Source organism: Ranitomeya variabilis, chromosome 2, assembly GCF_051348905.1.
Source record: "Ranitomeya variabilis isolate aRanVar5 chromosome 2, aRanVar5.hap1, whole genome shotgun sequence".
In the NCBI taxonomy this organism is placed as follows: Eukaryota; Metazoa; Chordata; class Amphibia; order Anura; family Dendrobatidae; genus Ranitomeya; species Ranitomeya variabilis.
The window spans coordinates 1,077,957,958-1,077,978,209 of NC_135233.1; the positions used below are offsets into that span (position 1 = coordinate 1,077,957,958).

The following is a 20,252-nucleotide window of genomic DNA, read 5'->3' on the forward strand; positions in this document are numbered from 1 at the left end:
AAGGACCAGGAATTGCAAATCTTGGGAGCACCCGTTTTGGGTTTTGGAAGATGCATGCTCCTAATGGGTGCCGAAGTGGAGGCTACAGGCAACCAAGTCTGCCCCCTTCCTCTCCCTCCTTTTTGGGCCATTCGGGGAATTTCTTCCTCAGAGCTGCTCCCACCACCTTCCTGTACCTCACGCCATGATGGTTCAAGGACCTCATCATCTACACTACCCTCTTCAAACAATTGCATCTCCTTGGTAGTCTCAACAGCACAGTATGCACCAGAAAGTGGCACCTGAGTCTCATCATCAGATGCATACTGAGGTGTGCTGACCATAGGCACTGGCCCACCCACCTCTTCAGATTCAGAGAGACAAATCGGTTGCGCATCACTGCATACTGCCTCTTCTTCAATTTCTGGAATGCTGCTTGGCAGGCCCCCTCTTTCCAAGCCAAGAGATTCAGATAACAGAAGTAGAGATGGCTCCTTTCCAGGGCTCTCTGACTGCCTGGGCAATTTGGCAGGTGGTGAAGAGACAGATGGATGCTCTTCAGTGCTCTGGACCTGAGAGGATCTGGAGCTAATTGAATTTGATGCATTAGCTGCCATCCATCTGGCAACAGCTTCAATTTGTTCCTCCCGCAGCAGTGGGGTATGGCGAGCTCCTACAAAGCTGCGCATAAAGGACTGTTCCCTGGTAAAACTGGGGGATGCTGAGTGTGCTTATTCCTGAACAGCTGCTAACAGGTATAAGAAACACTAATTTTATAAAGTGTGGAGTAGACTTTAATATGAGCTAATTTGGCCTACACAACTGTAAAGTGGAGTGTTTTGTCAACTTTATTAACTTTTTTTTCACAAAAAGACACTGGATGTGCCCAAAGATGTAAAAGATAGTATCACAAACTTTTTGTAGCTATTACAATGCAGCAAGGTAACCTACAATGCAATAGATGAGGCTCCAAAAAATAGACTAATACTAATCTGGCTGGGGCTGCAGGGCACAAGGCTGCAGAAAGGCTCCTCTATCTTCTCCTATATAGTTTTTTGCAAGCAATCTAGCTGGATACGGATGGAACCACACTAATAGGAGAAATTCAGGAAGAATGAGCAGCACTAATGCAAAAAAGGACAATGTATGAGGCAGTGACGCACGCTGAGCGGACTACAACCGGAGGTGGCTGCAGAACACACTACAGCGTGAGCTGCACTCACACATAGAGACCTCCCAGAAATCCGTGAACAGTGCAGAGAACTGTGCACTAGTGCTGCAAGGCTGCAGAAAGGCTCCTCTATCTACTCCTATATAGTGTTTGCAAGCAATCTAGCTGGATATGGATGGAACCATACTAATAGGAGAAATCAGGAAAAATGAGCAGCACTAATGCAAAAAAGGACAATGTGTGAGGCAGTGACGCATGCTGAGCGGACTACAATCGGAGGTGGCTGCGGAGCACACTACAGCGTGAGCTGCACTCACACATAGAGACCTCCCAGAAATCTGTGAACAGTGCAGAGAACTGTGCACTAGTGCTGCAAGGCTGCAGAAAGGCTCCTCTATCTACTCCTATATAGTGTTTGCAAGCAATCTAGCTGGATACGGATGGAACCTCACTAATAGGAGAAATCAGGAAAAATGAGCAGCACTATTGCAAAAAAGGACAATGTATGAGGCAGTGACGCATGCTGAGCAGACTACAACCGGCAGTGGCTGCAGAATACACTACAGCGTGAGCTGTACTCACACACAGAGACCTCACAGACAGCCATGAACAGTGCAGAGAACTGTGCACTAGCACAAGGCTGCAGAAAGGCTCCTCTATCTACTCCTATATAGTGTTTGCAAGCAATCTAGCTGGATACGGATGGAACCACACTAATAAGAGAAATCAGGAAAAATGAGCAGCACTAATGCAAAAAAGGACAATGTATGTGGCAGTGACGCATGCTGAGCACACTACAACCGAAGGTGGCTGCAGAACACACTACAGCGTGAGCTGCACTCACACACAGAGACCTTACAGACAGCCATGAACAATGCAGAGAACTGTGCACTAGTGCTGCAAGGCTGCAGAAAGGCTCCTCTATCTATTCCTATATAGTGTTTGCAAGCAATCTAGCTGGATACAGATGGAACCACATAATAGGAGAAATCAGGAAAAATGAGCAGCACTAATGCAAAAAGCACAATGTATGAGGCAGTGACGCATGCTGAGCGGACTCCAACCAGAGGTGGCTGCAGAACACACGACAACGTGAGCTGCACTCACACACAGAGACCTCACAGACAGCCGTGAACAGCGCTGCAGGGCAAAAGAAAGCTTCTCACACAGCGGTTGATAAAGTATCCTGGGTAATGCACAATAAAGCAAATCACTAGCTCAACCTGTTTCTCAGAACAGCAGGGTCCTGTCCCTAACTGAATTCACAGCAGAGTGAACCCAAAATGGGGGCGGCCGCTCATGTGACCGCCATGCGACCAATCACAAGCCGTGACGTAATTCTCAGGTCCTAAATTCCTCATTCTAGGAATTTAGGACCTGAGAATGACGTCACGGCTTGTGATTGGTCGCGTGGCGGTCACATGGGCGGCACGCGACCAATCAGAAGCCGTGACGTCATGGAAGGCCCTAAACGCGCTCATTTTAAGCAACGGAAGCTGCCGGTTAACAGCGGTAAGGTGCAGGGGCCTCCGGACAGGTGAGTATATCAATATTTTTTATTTTAATTCTTTATTTTACACATTAATGTTGTTCCGATACCGATTCCCGATACCACAAAAGTATCGGATCTCGGTATCGGAATTCCGATACCGCAAGTATCGGCCGATACCCGATACTTGCGGTATCGGAATGCTCAACACTAGCCGCAACCCCTATGCGCATTTCGGCAAGGTGCCTTCCTCAGGGGGAGTATGTATATGCATGTACAGTATATGTGTATGTCTTTGTGTGTCTGTATGTACTGTACAGTATATGTGTGTTTCTGTGTATGTGCGATAAATATGTATATATGGTATATATGTATGTTTATATGCATGTATGTACAGTATATGTGTATGTATAAGTGTGTACATTATGTGCATACTATATGTGTATATAACTTTAAGTGTGCATCTTCAGTATATGTGTGTATGTATATATGATATATGTGTGTGTATGTACGGTATGTGTGTATATGTATGTACGGTACGAGTATGTGTGTTTGTATGTATGTACGGTATTTGTGTGTGTATGCATGTATTATATATGTATCTATCTGTATGTACGGTATGTGTGTGTATGTACAATATATGCGTGTATGTACAGTATGTTGTACGTATGACGGTATATGTATGTGTATCTGTGTGTATGTATGGTATATGTGTGTGATTGCATATACGGTATATGTATGCGTAGTATCTGCGTGTATGTATGTACAGTATGTGTGTATGTATGTACGGTATATGTATGTGTATCTGTGTTTATGTACAGTATGTGTGTTTGCATATATGGTATATGTATGTGTATCTACAGGATGTGTATGTACTGTGTAATGGATATATATATATATTACAAACACACACAGTAGATATATATATATATATATAAATATATATATATATATATATATATATACTGTATATATATATATATATATATATATATATATATATATATATATATATACTAGCTATTGAACCTGTTCTATGTCCGGGTGGCGAGCATTTATATTGGTATATGGTCTCCATCCTGATATGTGGTGCTTCCATCCTGCGTCCTAATCTTGTCATGTGCTGCTACGTCTCGCGCCCCCATCCTGTCATGTGCAGCCCCCATCTAGTCATGTGCTGCTCTCTTCCTGAGCCCTCATGTTGTCATGTGCTCCCATCCTGCACCCCAATCCTGTCATGTGGTGTTCCCATCCTGCGCCTCCATCCTGTCATGTGGTGTTCCTCATCCTGCACACCCCAACTGTTATGTGCTGCTCCCATCCTGCTCCCCATCCTGTCATGTGGAGCTTTCATCCTTCGCCCCCACCCTGTCATGTGCGGCTTTCATCCTGCGCCCCATTCTATCATCTGCTACTCTCTTCATGAGCCATCATCCTGTCATGTGCTCCCATCCTGCGCCCCATCCTGTCATTTGGTGCTCCCATCCTGCACCCCCATGCTGTCATGTGCTGCTCCCATCCTGTGCCTCCATTGTGTCACATGGTGCTCCCATCCTGCATCTCCATTCTGTCATGGGCTTCTCCCATCCTGCGCCCCCGTTCTGTCATGTGCTGCTCCCATCCTGTGCCCCCATTTTCATGTGCTGCTCCCATCCTGCGCCCCATTCTGTCATGTGCTGCTCCCATCCTGCGCCCCCATCCTGTCATGTAGTGCTCCTATTCTGCACCCCCATGCTGTCATTTGCTGCTCCCATCCTGCACCCCAATCCTGTCAAGTGGTGCTCCTCCTCCTGCTCCCCATGCTGGCATGTGCTGCTCCCATCCTGCACCCCCATCCTGTCATGTGGTGCTCCTAATCCTGCACCCTCATGCTGTCATGTGCTGCTCCCATCCTGCACCCCAATTGTTTCATGTGCTGCTCCCATCCTGCGCCCCCATCCTGTCATGTGCTGCTCTCATTCTGCACCCCCATCATGTCATGTGCTGCATTTGTGGTGCCCCAGGGTCCTGGTCATCACACAGTAGCATTGCTTTCCACACGGGGAGAGTGATGTTACTCTTGAAGGCAAGAAGGGATAACTACAACCAGGTACCACAAACATGCTACGCATTGACACTCCAGGCCACCAGGGGGAGCTTTTGATCCTACTTGCTAGGTGACTCCCCATATATATATAAATGGTAGTCTGTAGGGAAAGTGAGTGAGTTCCAGGCCATTACTGAGGTCCACAGACCAAGCCGGCACGGGCTTCTCTTTGGGATGTTATCCCTCGTTTACTCCATTCTGCCTTTCTTGCTGTGGAAATTATTTATATCTTTTGGCTTATTTCATGTTTTCAGGATTATCATGTCTATATGCACTCTATTCTTCCTTAAACAAGGCTGGCAGTATACCAACCATTGAACTGAATGGAGGGAAGATCATTGATATTCACTGTGTTTTATATGCGATTATGACATTGTTGTGCCCAGTTTGTAATGTTCTGATTTGAACTCATTAGGGTTGTGCCTTAAAGTATAAGAATAACTTTGTCCTGGGGATGGCCATATCTGGTCTGTCTCTTCCTTAGCCACGTTGGCTTTTTTAGACCATGTTTTTAAACCATGGTGTTGTCCCTTGTCTTTTATGAACCCACTGGATTTGAATAAAGATTTTTTGTTTGGGATGTTCCATGTTGTTATACATACTTTTTTCTTTTTTGTTCTATATACTTACTTTTATTCATAAGGTTGATCCCGGACTATTTGATGTTGACTATATTGTGGTGCCCACCATTCAATACCAGCATGTTGCAGACAATATCACCCATTCCTTGACAAAATCTCTGTCTGCCAGGGTGCATTTCAACACGGACAGTATATAGCCCTGAAAAGGACTTTTGTTTTAATAGTGCAGCAGTGGTAATACAAGTACTGTAATAGCAATTAATCCCAGCCTATATGCCTGCTCTAATCTAGGCTCTGATCAACTCTCCCTGAATTGCTTCCAGAGGATAGTGTGCCGAGCATTGCATCACCGTGTCTCATATAAGACCCGATGACACAATATGGCCGGCCAATCACAGTAATGCCATTAACCAACATGGCGTTTATTGCCTTTCTAACAGCCACGATACATGAAGGGCTATACCTACAGTACTCGATGAAGTAATGGGTATTCCCGAGCACCCTGATGATTGATGGAGTATCGAGCAGTGGCAATCATGTTCATTCATCACTATCCCAGACTTCTCAACCCCAGTGAATGACAGCAGTGGAACAGAAAGCCAATTCAAATGTTATTTTTTTGTGTATTCCCATGTACCCCTTCTAACCCCCACAAAAAAGGAATATGGTTCATGGTTTCTTCTTTTTCTTGTCCTTCTCCTCCTCCACATCAACAGGGTTATCCTGCTGTTCTCTCTCTCATAATATTTAGAGGTTAAATAGGTGGCCCTCACTCATAATTTTTAGGGGGTCATCAGACGGCCCCTGCTCTTAATTTCTCCAAGGTATGTATGATGCCGTTCTTCATAATTTTTATAGGATGTGTATGAGACTAACTTCTACAATTAAAACTGTGAAATACATGGTTTCTGAGGCCCTCCTCTAAGTGTCTTCCAGGGGGTATTGCAGACCCTCCTAATTTTTGGCAGCTCTTTTAGTGCACAGGCTTTATTAGTCTAGGAGTCCGACTACCTAACAATTTTAACAGAATGGAAGGCAAATAAATAAATGTATTTATTTTATAATACTACAGATGAATAATAAACTCATGATAGTAATTATTTCACAATGAACATCAACATTTATTATCATAAAACATACATAGATGGCAATATGTAAGAAAATAATATATCTAAAGCATGACCGTTGTCCCTAACAACCAGCTACATGGGTACTGAGGTAGGAGTCTCATATGTATTCCTGGTATCTCTGGAGGGTTCGATAGCTTCCATGCCACCTCCACCTCTTACCGCTCTAGTGGGCAACAAAGCTAAGTTCCTGCACATTCTCAATTGTATTATTTTTATCTACAAGTATTAATCCCTTTCTGACACACTGTAGGTCGTAATAGTACGCCGATGTCGGACTCCTCCTGTTTGGTGCAGGCTCCGGCACTGAGCCTGCACCTTTCCAGGCATATCACAGCTGATTTTTACAGCTGACATGTGCCCGCAACAGTCACAGGTGAATCACGATCCACCTACGGCTGATAACTAGTTAAATGCCGCTGTCAATCTCTGACAGCGGCTCATAACTCGCACTTACCAGAAGCCTGTCACTAATTATGCCCATCGGTGCCTGTGTCACATGATCGCAGGTCACTGATGGGTTGACATGACAACCCGATTTTCACAGCAGACCCCTGTGGTTGTCATTGCTGGATTGCTATCAGGGCCGCCCAGCGGTAGGTGCTCATAACACGTGGGCATTTCTCTTACACACAGGTGATCTGATTATCGCCTGTGTGTAAGCAGAGGCAATCAGACAACTGCAATTTCTAGTCTCCCATGGAGACTATTGAAGGAAGGAAAAAGCAAAAAAAACCTAAAAAATATATAATATATATATAATATATATATATATATATATATATATATATATATATATATATATATATATATATATATATATATATATAAGTTCAAATCATGCCCCTCTCGCCCCATTCAAAATAAAACAATAAAAGAAAAATCAAACATACACATATTTGGTATCATTGCTTACAGAACTGCCTGATCTATCAACAGAAAAAAATAGTTAACCCAATTGCTAGAGAAAAAAAGTAAAAACCTCAGAATTACTTTTTTTGGGTCAAAACTACTTTGCAATAACAGACTATTAAAAGATCTCATCTACACCAAAATGGTATTAATAAAAACGTCAGCCCAGCATGCAAAAAATAATCCCTCACCCAGCCACAGATCACAAAAAAATGGAGATGCTACAGGTCTTGGAAAATGGCAGCATTTTTTTTTTTTTACCAAATTTTGGATTTTTATTCACCACTTGGATAAAAAAAGAACCTAGACATGTTTGGTGTCAATGAACTCATAATAACCTGGAGAATCATAATATCAGGTCAGTTTTAGCATTTAGTGAACATGGTAAAAAAAATATTGAATTGCACTTTGTTTGCTATTTCACCGCACTTGGAGTTTTTTTTCCCATTTTCCAGTACACAATATGTTAAAACCAATGGTGTCGTTCAAAAGTCCAACTTGTCCCACAAAAAAACTAGCCCCCACATGGCCACATTGATGGAAAAATAAAAAAGTTATGGCTCTGCTAAGAAGGGGAGCAAAAAGTGAAAACGCAATAACGGAAATACCTCTGGTCATGAAGCGCATAATATAGGTGCGTAATGTCATCATGAAGATATCAGGAAATTTACAACTTTTTCTTGGAGCTAATTCCAAAAGTTTCTGCATTCTGTGGTTTAAATTCATTTTAGCGATCTTCACTTTCCTCTATTATTTGGACTAGAATTGAGCAAGTGAATCAGTTCTAAAAGACTCATTTTGTCTTGTAAATTTCCTTCAAAATTGAGACTCTGAATGATCCAAATATTTAGGGATTCAATTCACGAACATCATGCAATTTTAAATCAGAAGGTTTGCAAAAAACAACGATCTCAACTTTCTTGGGGTCTCCTCCTCTTCTTGCTTAATCCACTGCCACAGTTCCATGCTTGAACTTAGAATTCTCTCCTTTTTGTTTCTTTCTTGAGTCCAGCACATTTCCTAGTTGACTAAACCCAACATGGTCATATGGGGCATAGCACACTTGGAGAAAGTGATGTGCATCAAAGACTACTTGACAGTTTCGCGCGTACTCAACCATGGAAATATCAAAGATAAGACTAAGGAGTAGAAAGCCTAGGACTGTGCAGGAAGCTGTGGTGGCAGGACAAGCAAGAAGAAGGCTCAAGAGAAGTAAACATAAAATTCAATTATTTTTAACCCTCTCCTATCAAATTCAATGTGCACCTAATTTTCTCATAGGGAATCAAATCTACCCATCACCTTCACTTTTACATGGATCTGGTGAATGTTTAGAGATAGACGAGCATTCAAATATTTTGGATTCCAAAACCTGCTACATATGAAGTCGGTGAAACTGCCTAAGGCAAAGTATGTTCCTCATACATACGTACAGTAACACTAAACTGAACATCAATTGTGGCCAAATAGTACACCTGGATTTCCTGGAGAATACAGTCTGAGGACCAGAAGATCTTTACTTTAGGATGTTTTTCTGTTGGCCTTGACTCAGAAGTAGAAGAGCTACCTATTGGTAGTTTGTGAAAGTATGATGTCTCACATGAGCCTTGACCAGTGCCATTATCAGATCAATTCATGATGGCTCATATAGACTGGTGAAGAACAGGTCAAGTAGCAGCGAATGAACATTATGGACATTCAAGATGAAGACATAACTATGGAGAAATTGCAATAAAACTTTGTGGATCTGTTATAATTATGGTGGAAAGGGACCTGGATTTACCTGGAGAATACAGACTTAAGACCACAAGATCTTTACTATGGGGTGTTTTTCTATTGGCCTTGACTCAGAGGTAGAAGAGCTACCTATTGGAAAGTTTGTGAAAGTGTGAGGTCTCACATGAGTCTTGACTAGTGCTATTGTCAGATTAATTCATGATGGCTCATATAGACCAGTAAAGAACAGGCCTCAAACTTCAATTATGTTTTTCCTATGAATTGACGTATCCATGACATTGGGATTGAAGGTCGAATGAACATTATGGACATTCAAGATGAAGACATAACTATGGAGAAAGTGCATTAAAGTATTGTGGGTCTATCATAATTATTTGTAGAAAGGGACATGCAAATAGATCAAACAAAATCACAGCAACATCCTCTGTCCATCACATGTCAATGTTCCTGATATTCTGGTAGATTTCAAAATGTAGATCCCAAACTGCAATTATTTTTTTCCTGTGAATTGACGTATCCATCACATTAGGACTGAAGGTGATCACTGATCATAGTCTATCTGCGAGATACAGCACAGATTTCATAAGGTAGGGGGGCATTTGTTGCCCCCATGGCAGGAGTGAGGTCCAGTTTTGCTCCAGGTGGTGGATGGAATGTGAAGCTTTGCAACAATGATGTAAAGAAGATAAATATCTCCATTTTAGCCAAGGTCTCTCCAGCACAACTTCTCTTACCTAGAAAGGAATACAAATATATAAATACATGAATGAATTCAGACATTAATCATCTTTTTTGCTCAAGCGGATTGAAGCTACCACGACATCAGTGTGGTGAGACGACGGGAAGGTGCTCCCTCTTCCAACCCAATGACTCCACTGCAGGGTACCAATTGCATAATTACTTACATACCAACATTTCCTTCACTACTAGTGGGAATTCCTTAAGAATTCCTGACATCACCGACTTTTGGGATATGTTTCAATAAACTCCACCGATTTTCCAGTCTGCTTTGCAGGATTGTTTTGGCAAAATCAACACTTTTGGCAAGTAGGCAAAAGGTCTCCAACTGCCATTGCAATGTATAATTAGTCTGTCGGTCTGCCAGTTATGGAACCTATTAAAGGGGTTTCCACTAATTGGGGGAAACCTTCTAAAGGTACTGTCACACTCAGCAACTTTGCAACGAGAACGACAACGATCCGTGACGTTGCAGTGTCCTGGATAGAGATCTCGTTGTGTTTGACACGCAGCAGCAATCTGGATCCCGCTGTGCCATCGCTGGTCAGAGCTAGAAGTCCAGAACTTTATTTCATCACCAGGTCGGCGTGTATCGTCATGCTTGACATCAAAAGCAACGACGATAACATTGGATGTAATGGAGCTAACAACCAGCGAGAATGAGAAGTGAGTCATCGTTACGTCACTGGATCGCTCCTGCATCTTTCTGGAGTTGCTGTGTTTGACGTGTCTACAGCGACCTAAACAGCGACGCTGCAGCGATCTAGTTTAGGTCGGCTCATTGTCTATATCACCGCAGCGTCACTGAGTGTGACGGTACCTTTAGTTGCTTTATTTTGCTGTGAAAAACAACAATGGATTTGAAAACAAAAACAACTAAACAAAAAAAAAAAAACCTCTGAAAACTTAGTGGTGCTGTAGAGATAAAATAAGAGCAAAAACAAAACACTATTGACTTAGGGAGTTAAAGCTCCACGGAAGCATATTTTTTGTGTCTGACCATGCAGAGAATATGGCCTGATCATACCATAGATACTGGGCGGGGGGGTTGGGGTGAAACTACAAAGACATTACAGCACGGGATCGAAAATTATTTTTTCTTTGAAGTAAAACATTGATTAAAAATAGGCAGGGAAATGTTTTAGCTCACAAAAAGAATCAGCAGTGATCCCCTGCTGTGATGTCTGTATAATCGTTTTTGCTTTTCCCCCTGCCCAGGAGCTGTGGTATGATCAGACCATGTTACTGCACGGTCAGACACGGCCATTACACAGCACATAGCAGGGGCATATTTGTAAGATTATCTCAGCACAGAAACATTTTTATTTAACACATCCAATTGTCGAACTTAGTATTATTCCAAGATCTATTGATTAAAATGAACTTTTGTTCATGTGAAAACCCCTTTTCATCATGCAATATATGACAAAGGTGACCAAATGACCTTATGTTCAAATCCCATTGTGGGAGTAATAAATATTGTAAAAAAAAATATTTAAAAAAGACCTTTCACCAGGTCAAAAGTGACTACATTTTGCTCTTATTGTTTTCCCACTATGTGTTAGGGCTGGCGGAACGCACCGAGTAAATATTGAGATAATATAGGTGCTTTCGCAGCCCGGGGTCCACCATGCAGGAGTGGAACCTGCTGCTAGTAAATGGCAGCACTATATGGTGCAACGCCTGAATAGAAACGGGCTCCGTCACCCGGTCTGTACAGGAGCAAACTCTGTTGCTTCACAGAGTTGCCGGGATTAGAATAACGCTGTGCCCTGTCAACCTCACAGAGGATCACAGCTAACTAACAGAGCAGGTAGCATACATTGGTCATACAGTCAGCATAGCACACAAACAACTCCTCTCCGGAGGTGCTGGAATTCTAGTGGCTATATGCCAGCCCAAAATTCACACACACAAACTCATCTCAGGAGGTGCCAGAATTCTAATGGCTATACAGCCATCCCTGAGCCCATGCAGACAGACCACAAGGTAGCTAAAGCTCATAAACATAAGTTGATACTAGCGCATGGCTTTGTGGCTATGAGAACCTTTTATAGAGTAAGCTCTCCAGGACCTTCCTAGTGGTCCAATAGGAACTGCTTCAGGACCTGAGCATGTGACCCCCGACCTCCAATGAGAGGTCGTCCCTTGGACATGCTTAGTAGTGGAAAAGCAGGACTTAGTCCCAGGAGCATCTGCTCGCAGCAGGACAGTGCTGGTTACAATGGCTGAGCCTGGAAGATCAGCAGTAACCAAGCACACAGTATCTGCCTGAGCCAGACGCTGGGACCGATGTCTCCACTGAGCAGGCTGCATTGCGGCTGAAGAAGAATGAGAGACCATAGTGGAGGTGGTTTGAGATTCCCCCTATGCAGCGGCGGGAACTCAACACCTAACATTACCCCCCTCCTTGGGCCTCGCTACTCTTAAATGCAGCAATGAGTTGTGGAGCCCGAATGTGCTCAACAGGCTCCCAGGATCTGTCTTCTGGGCCATAGTCCTTCCAATCCACCAAATAAATGTTTTGCCATGTATCACCTTACACCCCAAGATAGCGTTCACTTCATAGTCATCCGTAGATGAACCCAATGTCCCGGCAGATGACTCAGAAAACCGGGACATGTGAACGGGCTTTAGAAGAGACACGTGAAAGGTGTCGGTGATACCTAGGTGTGGAGGAAGGGCCAGACGGTAGACCACAGGGTTAACTTGTTTCAGGACCTTGAAGGGACCAAAGTAGCAAGGTGCAAACTTAGTGGACTCAACTCGCAGCCTGATGTTACGGGTGGAGAGCCACACTAAGTCGCCAGGAGCAAAGGTCAGATCGGGACGCCGATGTGCATCGGTGGATGACCTCATTCTCCTCTCCTTGGAAGCCCGGATGGCATCCTGAGTGTGGTCCCAAATGTCACGTGCCTCCACAGCCCAGTCTGCCACCCTGGAATCGGGAGAAGACACGGGCATAGGTACAGGAACCTGCGGATGCTGGCCGTAATTAAGGAGGAATGGGGTCTGTTGTTGTGAACTATACTTCTTGGCTCCCTCTTGTGGTCACTAGTGGTATGGCACTGGGATTGTCTTTCCCCAGCTTGGTACCCACCTGGTTCGTTAGGCCAGGGGTGTTGCTATTTAAACTTCCTGGATTCTCAGTCTGGTGCCTGGCATCGTTGTAATCAGTTCATTTCTGTTTGCTCCTGTCTGCTGGTCCTGGTTCTTTGCAAGATAAGCTAAGTCCTGCTTCCTTATTTTTGTTTATCTGCATTGTTCTAATTTTTGTCCAGCTTGTACAAAATGTGATTCCTGATATTGCTGGAAGCTCTAGGGGGCTGATATTCTCCCCCCATTCCGTTAGTCGGTTCGGGGGTTCTTGAATATTCAGCGTGGATATTTTGATAGGGTTTTTTGCTGACCGTATAAGTCATCTTCCTATATTCTGCTATTAGTCAGTGGGCCTCTCTTTGCTACAACCTAGTTCATTCTTACGTTTGTCTTTTCTTCTTATCTCACCGTTATTATTTGTTGGGGGCTTGTATTTAACTTTGGGGTCTTTTCTCTGGAGGCAAGAAAGGTCTTTTTTTCCCTTATAGGGTTAGTTAGTTCTCCGGCTGGCGCGAGACGTCTAGAATCAACGTAGGTACGTTCCCCGGCTACTGCTAGTTGTTGTGCTAGGATCAGGTATACGGTCAGCCTAGTTACCACTTCCCTATGAGCTGTTTTTTTGTGTTTGCAGACTTTGCTGAGACCTCTGAGATCCTCTGCCATTGGGGTCATAACAGTATGCCAGGCCTAAGTGAGTAGTTAATGCATTGCAGAAGTGGGATTAAAAGAAAAGAAATTCTGAGTTTTTTTTTTTTTTCTTCCTCCCCTTTTTCTCTGAGTGGCTTTGAGCTTTGCTGCAGACATGAATGTCCAGACTCTGATTACTAGTGTGGATCAGCTTGCTGCACGTGTGCAGAGCATTCAGGATTTTGTTACTAGTAGTCCTATGCCAGAACCTAAAATACCTATTCCTGAGCTGTTCTCTGGAGATCGATTTAAATTTAGGAATTTTAGGAATAATTGTAAATTGTTTCTATCTTTGAGACTTCGTTCGTCTGGAGACTCAGCTCAGCAAGTTAAAATTGTTATCTCCTTCTTGCGGGGCGACCCTCAGGATTGGGCTTTCTCGTTGGCGCCAGGAGATCCGGCATTGGCAAATATTGATGCGTTTTTTCTGGCGCTCGGATTGCTTTATGAGGAGCCCAATCTTGAAATTCAGGCAGAAAAAGCTTTGCTGGCTATCTCTCAGGGCCAGGATGAAGCTGAAGTGTACTGCCAAAAATTTCGGAAATGGTCCGTGCTTACTCAGTGGAATGAGTGTGCTCTGGCCGCAAATTTCAGAAATGGCCTTTCTGAAGCAATTAAGAATGTGATGGTGGGTTTCTCCATTCCTACAAGTCTGAATGATTCTATGGCGCTGGCCATTCAGATTGACCGGCATTTGCGGGAGCGCAAATCCGCTAATCCTCTGGCGGTGTTGTCTGAACAGACACCTGATTTAATGCAATGTGATAGACGTCAGAATGGGTTGTGTTTTTACTGTGGTGATTCTACACATGTTATATCAGCATGCTCTAAACGCCTAACAAAGGTTGTTAGTCCTGTCGCCATTGGTAATTTGCAACCTAAATTTATTTTGTCTGTGACTTTAATTTGCTCATTGTCTTCCTACCCTGCTTTGGCGTTTGTGGATTCAGGTGCTGCCCTGAGTCTTATGGACTTGTCGTTTGCCAAACGCTGTGATTTTGTTCTGGAGCCTTTAGAAAATCCTATCCCTCTTAGAGGAATTGATGCTACGCCATTGGCGGAAAATAAACCGCAGTTTTGGACACAAGTGACCATGTGCACGACTCCTGAACATCGGGAGGTGATTCGTTTTCTTGTTCTGCATAAAATGCATGATTTGGTCGTTTTAGGTCTGCCATGGTTACAGACCCATAATCCAGTTTTGGATTGGAGGGCTATGTCTGTGTCAAGTTGGGGCTGTCAGGGAATTCATTGCGATTCTCCGCCGGTGTCTATTGCTTCCTCTACTCCTTCAGAAGTTCCTGAGTATTTGTTTGACTATCAGGATGTATTCAGTGAGTCCAGGTCCAGTGTTCTTCCTCCTCATAGGGACTGTGACTGCGCTATAGATTTGATTCCGGGTAGTAAATTTCCTAAGGGAAGATTATTTAATCTGTCTGTACCTGAGCATGCCGCAATGCGTTCTTATATCAAGGAGTCTTTGGAGAAGGGGCATATTCGTCCATCCTCTTCCCCTCTTGGTGCGGGATTCTTTTTTGTGGGCAAGTAGGACGGATCTTTGAGACTTGTATAGACTATCGGCTTCTGAATAAAATCACTGTTAAATTTCAGTATCCTTTGCCTCTATTGTCGGACTTGTTTGCCCGGATCAAGGGTGCCAGGTGGTTCACCAAGATAGATCTTCGTGGTGCGTACAACCTTGTGCGCATTAAGCAGGGAGATGAATGGAAAACTGCATTTAATACGCCCGAAGGTCATTTTGAGTACTTGGTGATGCCTTTTGGGCTCTCTAATGCTCCTTCAGTGTTTCAGTCCTTTATGCATGACATCTTCCGGAAATATCTGGATAAATTTATGATTGTTTATCTGGATGATATTCTGGTTTTTTCTGATGATTGGGACTCTCATGTAAAGCAGGTCAGGATGGTGTTTCAGGTTTTGCGTGAGAATGCTTTGTTTGTGAAGGGCTCAAAGTGTCTCTTTGGAGTGCAGAAGGTTCCCTTTTTGGGTTTTATTTTCTCCCCTTCTGCTGTGGAGATGGACCCGGTCAAGGTCCGAGCTATTCATGATTGGACTCAACCCACGTCTGTTAAGAGTCTTCAGAAGTTCTTGGGTTTTGCTAACTTCTACCGTCGTTTTATCGCTAACTTTTCTAGCGTTGTTAAACCTTTGACGGATATGACCAAGAAAGGTTCTGATGTTGCTAATTATGCTCCTGCAGCCGTGGAGGCCTTCCAGGAGCTGAAGCGCCGGTTTACTTCGGCGCCTGTTTTGTGTCAGCCTGATGTCTCACTTCCCTTTCAGGTTGATGTGGATGCTTCTGAGATCGGTGCAGGGGCTGTTTTGTCGCAGAGAGGCTCTGGTTGCTCTGTAATGAGACCATGTGCTTTTTTTTCTAGGAAGTTTTCGCCTGCTGAGCGGAACTATGATGTTGGGAATCGGGAGTTGTTGGCCATGAAGTGGGCATTTGAGGAGTGGCGTCATTGGCTCGAGGGTGCTAAGCATCGTGTGGTGGTCTTGACTGATCACAAAAATCTGATGTATCTCGAGTCTGCTAAGCACCTGAATCCTAGACAGGCTTGTTGGTCATTGTTTTTCTCCCGTTTTGACTTTGTGGTCTCGTACCTGCCTGGTTCGAAGAATGTGAAGGCTGATGCTCTTTCTAGGAGCTTTGTGCCTGACTCTCCTGGAGTCTCAGAGCCGGCTGGTATTCTTAAAGAGGGAGTAATCTTGTCGGCCATTTCTCCTGATTTGCAACGTGTGTTGCAGAGATTTCAGGCTGGTAGACCTGACTCTTGTCCACCTGACAGACTGTTTGTTCCTGATAAATGGACCAGCAGAGTCATTTCCGAGGTTCATTCCTCGGTGTTGGCAGGGCATCCGGGGATTTTTGGCACCAGAGATTTGGTAGCTAGGTCCTTTTGGTGGCCTTCCTTGTCACGGGATGTGCGGTCATTTGTGCAGTCCTGTGGGACTTGCGCTCGGGCTAAGCCTTGCTGTTTTCGTGCCAGCGGGTTGCTTTTGCCTTTGCCCGTCCCGAAGAGTCCTTGGACACACATTTCCATGGATTTCATTTCAGATCTTCCGGTGTCTCAAGGAATGTCTGTCATCTGGGTGGTGTGTGATCGCTTTTCCAAGATGGTCCATTTGGTGCCCTTGCCTAAGTTGCCTTCCTCTTCCGATCTGGTTCCTTTGTTCTTTCAGAATGTGGTTCGTTTGCACGGCATTCCTGAGAATATCGTGTCTGACAGAGGATCCCAGTTTGTGTCCAGGTTCTGGCGATCCTTTTGTGCTAAGATGGGCATTGATTTGTCATTTTCGTCTGCCTTTCATCCTCAGACTAATGGCCAAACGGAGCGAACTAATCAGACACTGGAGGCTTATTTGAGGTGTTTTGTTTCTGCGGATCAGGATGATTGGGTGACCTTCTTGCCATTGGCTGAGTTTGCCCTTAATAATCGGGCTAGTTCCGCTACTTTGGTTTCGCCATTTTTCTGCAACTCTGTTTTTCATCCTCATTTTTCCTCGGGACATGTTGAGCCTTCTGACTGTCCTGGAGTAGATTCCGTGGTGGATAGGTTGCAGCGGATTTGGAGTCATGTGGTGGAAAACTTAAAGTTGTCACAGGAGAAGGCTCAGCGTTTTGACAACCGCCGCCGCGGTGTGGGTCCCCGACTTCGTGTTGGGGATTTGGTGTGGCTGTCTTCTCGGTTTGTTCCTATGAAGGTCTCCTCTCCTAAATTCAAGCCTCGCTTCATTGGTCCTTATAAGATTTTGGAAATCCTTAATCCAGTGTCCTTTCGTTTGGATCTTCCGGTGTCGTTTGCCATTCACAACGTGTTCCATAGGTCTTTGCTGCGGCGGTACGTTGTGCCTGTGGTTCCTTCTGTTGAGCCTCCTGCTCCGGTGTTGGTTGAGGGCGAGTACGAGGTGAGTACGTGGTGGAGAAGATCTTGGATTCTCATCTCTCTAGATGGAGGCTTCAGTATCTGGTCAAATGGAAGGGCTATGGTCAGGAGGATAATTCCTGGGTGGTCGCCTCTGATGTTCATGCGGCTGATTTGGTTCGTGCCTTTTACGCTGCTCATCCTGATCGCCCTGGTGGTCTTGGTGAGGGTTCGGTGACCCCTCCTTAAAGGGGGGGTACTGTTGTGAACTATACTTCTTGGCTCCCTCTTGTGGTCACTAGTGGTATGGCACTGGGATTGTCTTTCCCCAGCTTGGTACCCACCTGGTTCGTTAGGCCAGGGGTGTTGCTATTTAAACTTCCTGGATTCTCAGTCTGGTGCCTGGCATCGTTGTAATCAGTTCATTTCTGTTTGCTCCTGTCTGCTGGTCCTGGTTCTTTGCAAGATAAGCTAAGTCCTGCTTCCTTATTTTTGTTTATCTGCATTGTTCTAATTTTTGTCCAGCTTGTTCAAAATGTGATTCCTGATATTGCTGGAAGCTCTAGGGGGCTGATATTCTCCCCCCATTCCGTTAGTCGGTTCGGGGGTTCTTGAATATTCAGCGTGGATATTTTGATAGGGTTTTTTGCTGACCGTATGTCATCTTCCTATATTCTGCTATTAGTCAGTGGGCCTCTCTTTGCTACAACCTAGTTCATTCTTACGTTTGTCTTTTCTTCTTATCTCACCGTTATTATTTGTTGGGGGCTTGTATTTAACTTTGGGGTCTTTTCTCTGGAGGCAAGAAAGGTCTTATTTTCCCTTATAGGGTTAGTTAGTTCTCCGGCTGGCGCGAGACGTCTAGAATCAACGTAGGTACGTTCCCCGGCTACTGCTAGTTGTTGTGCTAGGATCAGATATACGGTCAGCCTTGTTACCACTTCCCTATGAGCTGATTTTTTGTGTTTGCAGACTTTGCTGAGACCTCTGAGATCCTCTGCCATTGGGGTCATAACAGTCTGTACAGTGGAGTCGGCTATGGCGTTGTTTAGCCCACAGTAGCAAGGATGCCCAGTCATCTGCCTAGCAGAAACAAAATGTGGCAGATATGTGACCAAGGTCTGGTTGGCCCTCTCTGCCAACCCATTCTTCTCGGGATGGTATGCTGAAGAGAGATTCAGCTCGATGCTGAGTAGACGACAAAGCTCTCTGCAGAACCGAGATGCAAACTGGGGACCCTGGTCACTGACAATTTTGTTCGGCATACCGTGTAGGCGGAAAATGTGTTTTATGAGCAACACTGCCAAGACCCGTGCAGAAGGTAGCCGTGGAAGAGGTACCAAGTGCACCATTTTGGAAAAATGGTCGGTGATTACCCAAATGATGGTGCAGCCACGGGACTTTGGTAAGCCCACCACAAAGTCCATCCCGACCATCTCCCAGGACCTGTCTGCCACCGGCAGGGAGCAAAGTAACCCAGCTGGCTGTTGTCGAGGAGACTTATTCTTGGCGCAGGAGACACACGCCCGAATATAGTCTCCAACGTCACGGGCCATATATGGCCACCAGTACATCCTCGCCAGAAGCTCAGATGTCCTTTTGGTCCCAAAGCGTCCACCCACCCTGGATGAGTGAGCCCAAGAGAGAACATTCAGTCATAAATTTGATGGCACAAAAGTCTTGCCCGGGAGCACAGACTCTAGCGAAACCGGAGCCACGGTCCTCAGGCTCTCAGAAGGGACAATAAACGCACTGAGTAAATATTGAGAAAATATAGGTGTGTTCCCAGCCCAGGGTCCACCATGCAGGAGTGGACCCTGCTTCTAGTAAATGGCGGCACTATATGGCAGTACAATGCCTGAATACGCACAGGGTCCGTCACCCGGTCTGTGTAGGAGGGAACTCTGCAGCTTCACAGAGTCGCCGGGATTAGAATAACACTGTGACCTGTTAACCTCACAGAGGATCACAGCTTACTAACAGAGCAGGTAGCATACAGTGGTCATACAGTAAGCATAGCACACAAACAACTCCTCTCCGGAGGTGCCGGAATTCTAGTGGCTATACGCCAGCCCTAAATTCACACATACAAACTCCTCTCCGGAGGTGCCGAAATTCTAGTGGCTATACAGCCGACCCTGAGCACATGCAGACAGACAACAAGGTAGTTAAGCTCATAAACATAAGTTGGTACTAGTGCATGGCCGTGCGGCCATGCAAAACTTTTATAGAGAAAGCTCTATAGGACCTTCCTAGTGGTCCAATAGGAACTACTTCAGGACCTGAGCATGTGACCCTTGACCTCCAATGAGAGGTCGTCCCTTGGGCATGCTCAGTAGCGGAAAAGCAGGACTTAGTCCCAGGAGCATCTGCTCACCGCAGAACAGTGCTGGTTACAATGGCTAAGCCTGGAAGATCAGCAGTAACCAAACACACAGTATCTGCCTGAGCCAGATGCTTGGACCGATGTCTCACCTGAGCAGGCTCCACTGCGGCTGAAGAAGGATGGTAGACCACAGCGGAGGTGGTTCGAGATTCCCCCTGTGCAGTGGCACGAACTCGACACCTAACACTATGCTCTTTATAAAGGATGCAGTGACAACAGGGTAATTAGGTTGAACAATCTAAAGCCATGCCCCTGAGGAACACTGTGAGTGCTGCCTTTTTGTAATATCATAAAAATTAGCTCTAAATAATAAAGTCCTTGTCTGTGGGACCATATAGCAAATCTTAAAAAAACATAATATTTGTTTTGGTAG

General features: G+C 44.8%; 1 protein-coding gene across 1 annotated transcript in view; it reads right to left on the reverse strand.

The window, feature by feature from the left end:
- Positions 1–7,259: 7,259 nt before the first annotated feature.
- Positions 7,260–20,252, reverse strand: part of LOC143808706 (cytochrome P450 2K4-like) — a 101,138-nt gene continuing 88,145 nt past the window's right edge. The window contains exon 10 of the mRNA XM_077291636.1: positions 7,260–9,816. Coding sequence (XP_077147751.1) covers positions 9,638–9,816 — 179 coding nt within the window. The 3' untranslated portion in view covers positions 7,260–9,637. The remainder of the gene's footprint in view (positions 9,817–20,252) is intronic.